General features: G+C 46.8%; 1 protein-coding gene across 1 annotated transcript; it reads right to left on the reverse strand.

Moving 5' to 3' along the window:
• Positions 1 to 486: 486 nt before the first annotated feature.
• MRPS18B (mitochondrial ribosomal protein S18B) lies at positions 487 to 10663 on the reverse strand. The gene is made up of 7 exons (XM_055127084.1): positions 10524 to 10663; positions 9163 to 9271; positions 8956 to 9053; positions 8750 to 8818; positions 4778 to 4844; positions 1814 to 1873; positions 487 to 996 (listed from the first exon to the last, which is right to left on the reverse strand). The coding sequence occupies exons 1-7, from the start codon at positions 10599 to 10601 to the stop codon at positions 704 to 706; spliced, it is 774 nt and encodes a 257-aa protein (XP_054983059.1). The 5' UTR covers positions 10602 to 10663; the 3' UTR covers positions 487 to 703.
• Positions 10664 to 10939: the final 276 nt, after the last annotated feature.

Genomic DNA, 10939 nt, shown 5'->3' on the forward strand with positions numbered 1-10939 from the left:
CCAGCTCCCCGCCCCGCAGCGTCCTAGCTCAGGGCCCTAAGGGCTGGACAGCTGTCCCTTTGTGTGGCCTTTTCCCTTTTTTTTTTTTTGTTTTGCTTTTCGGGTCACTCCTGGCTCTGCACTCAGGAATGTTAGTCCTGGTGGTGCTGCGGGACCATATGGGATGCTGGGAATCAAACCCTGGTCGGCTGCCTGCAAGGCAAACGGCCTACGCGCTGTGCTATTGCTCCAGGCCTGAAGCCGCTCCCTTTACCAGGGCAAACTCTTTAGTACTCATGTCATGTGCTTTTAGTCCTCAGTGGTAGGAATATTTCGCGTGGGCTCAGAAGGCCGCAGGGAGGCCTTAACGGTGACTGGCATAGCTGCCCACCACAGGCAGCTTCAGATATTTGGGCAGTTCAAGTCTCTGCTGGACACCCATTCCCACTCCCACTCCCAAACAATGGCATAAGCAAAGCTTTATGGTGTGAAACAGAGTTAACAACATTCCGAAAGAGCAAGTGTTTATTTAGACTATTTACAACATACAGCGGTTGGGGGCTCCCACACTTTTGTGCTGCCCTCCCTCCAGAGGAGATGCGTTTGTCCACTTCACCAAAAAGCATTTCCTTTCTCTGGCCCAGCCATGCTATATGGCACAGAACCGGACTCAATGGTTCTCATCAAGGAATTTATCTCCTAGCCCCGCACTTGATGGTGCCTACTAGGCGCTCTGGGGGCCTGCCTGCTCAGTGGCAGAAGCTTCAGCCGGGGGTGCAACAGGCACTTGCGGCATTGACTCAGGAGGGGGGCCACTCTCTTCCCGGAGTTGGCCCTGATACTGCCGGCGAAGGCGGGACAGCTCTTTCTCTGGTGGCTGCTTCCAGGAGTACCACGGGTACCATGGGTCACCTGAAACCAGGGTGGGTGCTGGTGGAGTAGTACTAACAGCTCCATGAGAGGTACTGAAGTCAAGGTCCCGGGGTTCAACATGGGGAATGTGGTAACGGAGAAGACCTAGAGGATTTAAGGGGGAAAAACAGGGTAAGGTTGGGGACTAGTTCAGATTAAGATGAGTAGCAAGTAAAAGAAGGAAAAGTGGAAAAAGGAGGGAGGAAGCGTACATTTTCACAGGTCATACATTTCTGCTTAAAAGCACCTGGCCGAGGGGGGAGGGGAAAGTGTCAGCTGACGACTCTTCTATGCCAGGTGTACACCCTGAAGCAGCTCTATGAAGCTGCATCTGCCTACCAGTGCCTGTAGGTCATGCACAGCCGTGATCGGGGGCCCGTGTATGCCAGTTACTGGGAGCTGGCTGCATGGAAAGCAAGTACTTTCACCCCTGTACTATGTCCCCAATTCTTTTTTTTCTGCCACACCCAGCTGTATTCGGGGCTTACTCCTGGCTCTATGTTCAGGGATTACTCCTGAGGACCTGGGCGATCATATGTGGTGCCAAGGACCAAACCCTGGTCAGTCAATTGCGAGGCAAGTGTCTTACCTGCTGTACTATTGCTACGTTTCCTCTAACCTTCTAAGTTGTACAAAAATGTCACGGAGTACCTGTATACAAAGATCCTAGGACTTAGGGATGGCATTGGAAGAAAGAGTGAAAGAAAAGAAAGAGCAGGAAGAAAGGACAGGGCAATGGCAAGGTAAGAGACCCAAGAAAGGAAACGAATAGGGGAGTAAGGAAAGAGACTTGTAGGAAGACTCACTACCCTCTCAGACAGTAAGTGCACACCAGGCATGCAGTCACAGCACTGACAGCCAGTCTCCAGGCCTAGTTTCCGTCTATGCCTAAGGAAAGTCCCCAGAGTCCTCTCATGCTCACCATGATCCCGGGCTTTCTGGATGGCCTGAGTCAACTTCTTGTGCTGCTTCATACAGACTCCTGTACGAAGGGGGAAAAGGGAACTCAGTGTTTCTTCTATAAGGAACAGATTAATGCGCCCCCCTCAATCCCCCCAAAAAAAATCGCTTCCCATGGAGAACAGAGGGATGGAAGACCTGGTTCAATCTAATTATCCCATTCCCTTGATACTGCAAGACCCTTCTGTTCAACAGGAAGTTACCCCCAGTTCTTACAGGGAATGAAGACTTAGAGAGGTTTTACCACTAGACAGATGCCTTTCAGCGGTAAAGGATCCGAGAGCAGAATAAAATTCAAAGGAAGGGTGTGGTTAACTAAGTCTGAATCAGACAACCCACAGAAAAAGAGTCAATGACGAAGAAAGGAGTTCTCAGTTCAAGTAGGCAACCTCAAAGTGCAGCAAAGAGCCCCTTAGCTTCTTCACTTTGCTCCCAAAACAACTCTTTGAAACTGAGAACTCCACTGGTCCTGCTGCTACCCTAAATCATAGATTCAGAGGGCTCTCTGCTACCTTATCTTTTTTTTTTTCTTTTTGGGTCACACCCGGCAGTGCTCAGGGGTTACTCCTGGCTTTGCACTCAGGAATTACTCCTGGCGGTGCTCAGGGAACCATATGGGATGCTGGGATTTGAACCCGGGTCGGCCGAGTGCAAGGCAAACGCTCTACCCGCTGTGCTATCACTCCAGCCCCACTGCTACCTTATCTTGTTTTAAAGTAGGTACTGGCCCTACATTTTCTTTTCTTTTTTTTTTTTCTTTTTGGGTCACACCTGACAATGCACACGGGTTACTCCTGGCTCATGCACTCAGGAATGACTCCTAGCGGTGCTCAGAGGACCATATGGGATGCTGGGAATCAAACCCGGGTTGGCTGCGTGCAAGGCAAACGCCCTACCCGCTGTGCTATCACTCCAGCCCCTGGCCCTGTATTTTCTGTGTATATATTTCAGGCTCTGCAGGCCTTATAATCTTTGTCTCAGCTACTGAACTTTGTCATTATTGTCTGGTCACAGCTGTGGATAGTATAAAAACAAATGAAACCAGATCTGGCCTATGGCCTTATTTAGGAAATAGATATAATCTTAAATTGTTAAGCTTACAATTCTATCCTCAGGAAATCCAACTAAGAGTATAAAAAAAACTTATGTCATATTTATGAGAAAACCTTTTGTTGTTTTGTTTTTTGGGTCACACCTGGCAATGCACAAGGGTTACTCCAGGCTCCGTACTCAGGAATTACCCCTGGCGGTGCTCAGGGGACTGTATGGGATGTTGGGAATTGAACCCGGGCCAGCCGCATGCAAGGCCCCACCCGCTGTGCTATTGCTCCAGCCCGAGAAAACATTTTGTAAAAAAAGGTTTGTGAAAATAAAGAGATCCTATAGAAAGAAATTAAGTCACCATATCTTTTTTTTTTGTTTTTTTGGGTCCCATCCAGTGGTATTCAGGTTTACTTCTGGCGCTGTGCTCAGGGATCTCCCCTGGTGGCGCTTGGGTGACCTTATGTTGTACCAGAGATTGAACATGGGGTAGTCGTGTACGAGGCAAGAGCCTTACCTACTATACTGTTATCACTCAGGTCCAAGGCCTCAGAGAATGAAAGCACACAAGCCCTATTTACCCACAGGGATAGCTCCATGGATACCTTCTAAAATCCTTTAGCAAGGGCTGTAGAGAGGTTCAAAGGAGTAAGGCACATATTTTGCATGCCAGAGGATTCAGCGGTGTATGAGATAATGGGGACTGAACCTGGGTCAACCATGAGAAAGGCAAGTGCCCTACCTGGTGCCAGCCCCTATCTTAAGAGCTTTATTTATTGTAGGATAACATGGGTTTGTCCTTTCTCCCTTGCCATAGGGAGCTTAGGTTTATCGGGTTACACCTATTACAGTGCTCCCAGTCACTCCCATTCCTCTGTTTGTCTGAAGCCTCAGTTGCCCTTAGTTCCTAGCATCCCAAAAGGAGGGTCCCGAAAAGGGACTGAATGGAACCAGGGCAAGCTGTGAGCTACCCTGGCATCGAAATAGGCGAGGCCAAAATGCCACAATACTCAGCTCTAAGTCAAGAGCATGGTCGTGGACAAACTCTGTCATGACCCAAAAGAGGCAACTAAATAAGAACCCTGTTGGAGTTAGGGAGAGTAACCTGGCCTGAGGACTGTGGTCTGGAATATATAGTGAGATGCCCCCAGGAAGAGCCAACCTTTAACCTTGATATCTCTTACTGTGCTCATACAAAATGACATTGCTAGAAATATTAGAAGTAAATTTACTACAACTATTTAAATGGATTATTAGCTCGGAAAGAAGAAAGCAACACACCCTGAATGAAATCCTGCACTTGGGCAGATCTCCTAGTAATCTGGAGTAAATCTCTTTAGGTGAGATTTTGTCCTTGAGTTAATCTCCTGGAGGAGTGGCCTTACTTCTCTTTGTTGATTTGTTAATGTTCAACCCCACCTTTGTATCCCCACCCTACATGATTTCTATATAAACTAGGCTACAAGAGTGGGCCGGGGGATCCAGAGAGAGAAGCATAAGGGGAGTCAGAGGAGAATGGAGAGGAGAATGGAATAAACTGCAACTGATACCGACCAGCCTGGCCCAGCCTGGCCCTCGTTCCTTCCTTTGCCTGCCCATTGCCATCGGCCTCCCTAGGGTGGGGGAAGCGGAGACCATCGAACACGAGCGGCGAGAAAGATAGAGCACAGCCCTTTAGTAAATACACAATTTATATTGGTACTTACACAAATCTTTTGCCCGTATGTAATTGTTTTAGCTTGTGAACATCCCCATTAAGTGGGTATTTCCAAAATTTGAATCACTTGTTATGCCCTCAGAAGTCACCAGATAACTATTGTCTGACTGCATAAGGAAGTGCCGCAAAGAAATACTATTCAGGTGGTGAAAGGGATGATAGGCTAACCTGTGTAAGGAGCATGGAAGATGACACCAGTATGAGCGCAGACAAACTGTTCCAAGAGCTTCACATTCTGCAGAGACAGTGAAGAGCAGCAAGATTTTTAATTTATTTTTTTGCTTTAGGCATCACCTGGTGGTTTTCGGGGATGACTCCTAGAGGGGTCGGGGACTATAAGCAGTGGTGCTGGGAACTGAACCTGGGTGGTTGTGTGCAAGGCAAGTACTTTACCTGCTATACCATCACTCAGGTCCAGACCGAGAGCTGAGCATGTATTCTGCATTTCAGACGACTCAGCAATCTCCGGTGTCCCCAGGACAGAACCTAAGCACAGTGGCCTAAGCAACACTGGGTGTGGCCCCCAAACAATAACAAACTCCAGGAAACTCTTCCAACTTCCCAGTCTTTTAACCGTTTCACACGCACATCCTACAGTTTGTTCAAGGGGGCTCACACATAACTGTCAATTGTATAAGTCAGGTTTTAAAGTGAGCCTGTCATGCAAAAAAGTTGGCTGAGTGATAGTCCAGTGGGTAAGGTGATTGTCTTGCACGCAGCGGAAGTCAGATCAATCCCAGCATCTCAGATACTATCACTCAGATACCACCAAGAGTGATTCCTGAGTGCAGAGTCAGAAATAACCTCTAATCATTGCCGGGTGTGACCCAAAACAAAAACAAAAATTGGAGACAATCAGCAGGCAATATCTGTAATCATCCATAAGATACAATGTATATTATCATGTATACATGTAAATAAATTTGAATTCGTTATTTTAATAAGTTACATTCAAACTAGATATAAATTTTATTATGATAGTATGTAATATGTGTATTTACTTAAGATCAACTTTATTTTTATTTTTTAATTAAAAAAATTTTTTTTGGTCATTTTGGGTCACATCCAGCTGTGCTCAAGGATCCTGGGACCACAGGTGGTGCTGGGGATTGAATCCAGGTCAGCTGTGTACAAGGCAGGCCGACTTGCTCTCAATAAAAAAAAAAAAAAAAAGTAGGAGTTTTTGGACCACACTCAGCAGTGCTCAGGGCATCATGTGGTTCCAGGTATCAAACCCGGGCTTAGGGGCTGGAGCAATAGCACAGCAGGTAGGGTGTTTGCCTAGCATGCAGCCAACCCAGGTTCAATTCCTAGCATCCCATATGGTTCCCCCCACCCCCAGCACCGACAGGTGTGATTCCTGAGTGCAGAGCCAGGAGTAAGCCCTGTGGATCACTGGTTGTGACCCAGAAAAACAAAAACAAAAACAAACAAACAAAAAAACCAATCCCCCCCCCAAAAAAAAAACATCTGGGCTTTCTGCATACAAAGTATGCACTCAGCTAATTATGACTCTCTCCAGCCCTATAAAATCAACTTTAAAGCATATTTTGTAGAATTACTCAGTCTCACAGGAAGTGAGACTCCCAAGGAAAAATATAGGCACACTGCAATACGAAGTTGCAGACATGAGTAATTATAGTTAATCTCTCCTTCTCCTTTGGTTATAATTAATTACTAACTGCAGAAAATGGGTGATAATTTTTTGGTTTCAATATGTAGACAACTGGTGGTTCTCAGGAGCTATCTCAGAAGTGCTTGGGAAACCACACACACACACACACACACACACACACACACACACACACACAATAGTTGAAACTGAAAATTATGTGTTGTTTTGTTGTTTTTTTGGGGACACACACACATACACCCCCCCAAATAGATAGTTGAAACTGAAAATTATGTGTTTTGTTGTTTTTTTGGGGCACACACACACACACACACTACCACCACCACCATCCCCAATGGATAGTTGAAACTGAAAATTATGTGTTGTTTTGTTGTTTTCTTGGGTCACACCTGGTATTGTTCAGGGATTATTTCTGTATGGTCTTGGGAAATATATGGGATTGAACCCAGATTAGCCACCTGCAAGGCAAGTGCCATACCCTCTGTACTATCTTTCCAGCAAATTCCTTTAAAACTTATGTCAAAAGGGGCCCTGGAGCAATCAGACATCCCATTCACCGATACAGGAATGCCCTCCAACTTCTCTGGTGCCCACCAGCCAGCCATTCAGCTTTTGCTCTAAGATAGTATCTTCAACAGCTGGAGCAATAGTACATAAATCCTGAGCACAGCCAGGTGTGGCCTTAAAACAAAACATAGCAATAAAGTAGTATCTTTAAGCAAGCTCAGAAAAGCACTTTTCCAGTACTGTTTAAAAAAACTTTGGGGTTTTGGGGCTGGAACAATGGCACATTGGGTAGGGCGGTTGCCTTCCACGAGGCCGGCCAACCCGGATCCAATTCCCAGCATCCCATATGGTCCCCTGAGCACCGCCAGGGGTGATTCCTAACTGCAGAGCCAGGAGTAACCTCTGTGCATTGCCGGGTGTGACCCAAAAAGGAAAAAAAAAAAAAACACCCAAACAAACTTTGGGGTTTTTACCTAGCAGGGCCAGGAGTCATTAAGTGCAGAGCCAGGAGTAACCCCTGTGCATCACTGGGTGTGACCCAAAAAGGAAAAAAAAAAAACAACTTTTGGTTTTTAGGCCACATACATAGTGCTCAGAGGGCACTTGGCAGTCCTTGGAAAAACTAAGTGGTGCTGGGTCAAACCTGGGCCTCTTAAAATTTATATGCATATGGATAGCACAGCGGGTAGGGTGTTTGCCTTGCACACGGCCGACACGGGTTCGATCCCCGGCATCCCATATGGTTCCCCAAGCACTGCCAGGAGCAATTCCTGAGTGCAAAGCCAGGAGTAACCCCTGAGCATTGCTGGGTGTGACCCAAAAAGCAAAAAAAAAAAAAAAAAAAAATTATATGCACTTCCCTTCACTGAGCTATTAGCTAAGACTAAAAGTTTTAAAATTATTTAAGAAGCAAGTCCTAGCCTTGTAACAAGAAAGGCTCTTTGAAAATATTAAATTCTACTTTCTTTTCAGTTTGGGATTGAAACCAGGGTCTCACATACGCAAAGCAAGCACTCTACCACTAAGCCAATCCCCAGCCCCTGAAAGTTTGTATCTTAATTATGCATTTGTCCTATAATCCCAAATCTTAGACTGCCACCAAAAAATGTAACATTACTATAACAACAAATTAAAGAAGAGTCAGAAAAAAAATCTGCCCAACCCATTTTCTTTTTTGAGGGGTAGGTGGATGGGTGGTTTGAAACACACCAAGCAGTGCTCAGTGGCTACTCCTGGCTCTGTACTCAGGAATTATTCCTGGAGGAGGTCAAGGGACCAGATGGGACGCTGGGGTTCAAACCCTGGTCAGACAAGAGGAAGGCAAACACCCTATACTTTGTATTGTATCTCTAGGCCTAATCCTATCTCCTAATAATTACGATAGATATAAATGAACCTTTGTGTGGTTTTCTCCCATTAGAAATATGTATTTTCCACATCTACCAATATAAATTGTAATTTCAGGGCTGCACAAGATAATACAGTGGTTCAGTTGCTTGCATGGTACACAGAGCTCCCGGGTTCAGTTGCCAGCACCACATGTAATCCCCAGAGGACAGTCAAGAGTGATTTCTCAGAGCGACAAGAGTAAACCCTGAACACAGCTAGGTACGAAGAAGGTGGGGAACCATTTTGTAACTTTCATAGGTATAGTATAAAACATCTTCGTAGGACTGGTGCAATATTACAGCAGTAGGGTGTTTGCCTTGCACACTGCCAACCTGAGTTCAAACTTTGGCATCAATTACAATCCATAAGCACTGCCAGGAGTGATTGCTGAGCAGAGAGACAGGAGTAAGTCCTGAGCACCACTGGGCGTGCCCCCCAAAAATATAAAGCCCCACAAACAACAAAATTTAAAATAAAATAAAACGTCTTCATATAAGTGAAAAGAGAAGTCAAAAGACTGTTCTATTGCCAAGTCAATACAAAGTGGAGCACACGACGCTAAGATATGAGTAAGCATAGGGGCATCAAAAGTAATCTGAAACTGGCCTTACCCTAAAGTCCACATGCAGCTTGTGATCCCGGCAGATGGGGCAGGGGTTCCCAGCAACCTTATTTTTTCGCTGTAAAAGAAAGCTGGCAGGTGAGTATGCTCAAAGCAGTCGAGTGTGTGTGTGGGGGGGGGAAACAGCTGACACTTGACACTATGGTCTCAAACCCCACTCCACACCCCATCTCTGTGTCATCCTCAGAAACTCACAATACACATCTTTCTGGTCCTCTGTTGAGGTAGCCCGCCTTTGTGGTTGCGTCGATAGTCTGCCCAGACTGGATTAGAACCATAGCGGCTCTGGTATTCTGAAGGGAAAGACCACAGAAGTTACTCCTGAATGCAGGTGGAGGCGGGATCTATGTCCATTTATCTGAGACTCCACTAATGGACCTCCTTGTTCCCATGAATAGGTACCTTCTGAATCCAGGTATTTCCAGGGTTCATCCTGATACGGGGAAACGGGAACCTGAGGAGAAGTATCTTCCTCAGGTGGGGCTTTGGTACAGAGATTTTTGTGGGTAACCTATAAGAGGGAGAGTGAAAATCAGGACAAGAACAGGTCATTCTGCTACTCACATCATGGAGGGAAGGGGAATGCACATCCATCAGTTCATAGAACGTGGCAGAAATATCTAGGGGATGGTCGTACTTTTGCGTTAAACTGACATCTCCTGCTCTCCCTATCTCCAGCTAGATCCGGAAAGAGAAGGTAATGTCAGGGACTAACTAAGATAGGTGACAGGAAAGCAGCTTTATAAAAAAGGTGACTTAAAAACCTTTATGGTAGGAACGGATTCGAGGAAGAAGAAACAGAAGAGGGGCCAGAGTAATAGTACTGCGGGTAGGGTGATCGCCTCTACACTGCAGATAGGGACTCAATCCATGGCACTGATACGGTCCTCCAAGCACAGCCTAGAGTGATCCCTGAGCACAAAGCCAGGAAATAAGCCCTGTGCACCGCCGGGTGTGACCCAAAACACCAACCAACCAACCAATCAAAAACCAGCAGGAAGAGGATGCAGAGAGCTGGGACGCATAGGACAGATGAGAAGGCAATCCATACCCCAGCGCTGAGTTGCTTAGTTTTCCGAAGAGTTGAAGGTCAACATTCCACAGGGCAGAACAAACAAGTCCTAACGCTAACTTTAAAGCTACCAGGTCTGTTATTAACTAGATAGTGACCCCTGGCACCACTCCTTAGTCCCAGTTTAGGGAGTGGCAGCTGAGCAAGTCTCTCAACTCACCCTGACCCACCAGGAAACTGCCCTGTGCTCCCAAGAACTTCCAAGAGCGGTGAGTACGTGAGGCCGGTGTGAAATGCCTCAATCCAACTGCCTTAAACTCTTATGCAAGCTCTGATAAAAAGCGATTTCGTGAGAGTGAGAGAGCAGAGAAAACTGGCCCCCGGTCGTGAGAACGTACCCTGGTTTTCTTGGGAGAGAGCAGGGCTGGGACAGGAACCCAAAGACACGCCAAACTGCTCAGAGGTTAAGAAACCTCCAGCACAGCTGAATGTGCATGACCAAAGGGTCCATTCTTTGACCGATTTCTATGAGCTCAGACAATAACTTGAGAAGATGACACCTGACCCTGCCACTCGGCGCGGAATGAGAAACTGGACACAGCAGTGAGGAGGGGAAGAAGGGAGAGGGTAATGCCCAGCGTGGTCTGGCAGATCAGTGCTTGTAAAGTTCCTGGACCCCAGCAGTGGAGCGACAACCTAAAGGAGGTATAACAAAGACAGGGCTGTGCCAAACTGTGCTCCAAGGAGTTACCTGAACTCCGAAGGTCCCTCTGAAGGGCGAAACGATAGGAAGGCGCCTCAGCAGCGTACTCAATACGGAGGCCGCCATCTTGACGCACGCGCAAAGAGGGTCGCTCGGAGAGGCGACTACGCATGCTCCGGGAAACTGGCTCGGGCCGCGAACCAGCCCGCAGTGCGGAAGGCGGTGGCGCAGTTGCGTCAGGACGGTAGCGTGGAGGGGGCGGGGCTAAGGACCGAAATTAATTTTAACTGCGTCACAATCGAATTCGGCCTCAAAATTGTATTTCAGCGGAGCCAGCCGCTACAACTTTTAGATCGCACACATAGAATTTATCTTTTAAGCAATTCTAAGGGCGATTTCAATCGCGGTCTTCTCAGTGCGCATGCGCCGGCCCAGTTCTACCAACCAAGGGTGAGAAATGTTCT

This window comes from Sorex araneus, chromosome 2 (assembly GCF_027595985.1).
Source record: "Sorex araneus isolate mSorAra2 chromosome 2, mSorAra2.pri, whole genome shotgun sequence".
Classification (NCBI taxonomy): Eukaryota; Metazoa; Chordata; class Mammalia; order Eulipotyphla; family Soricidae; genus Sorex; species Sorex araneus.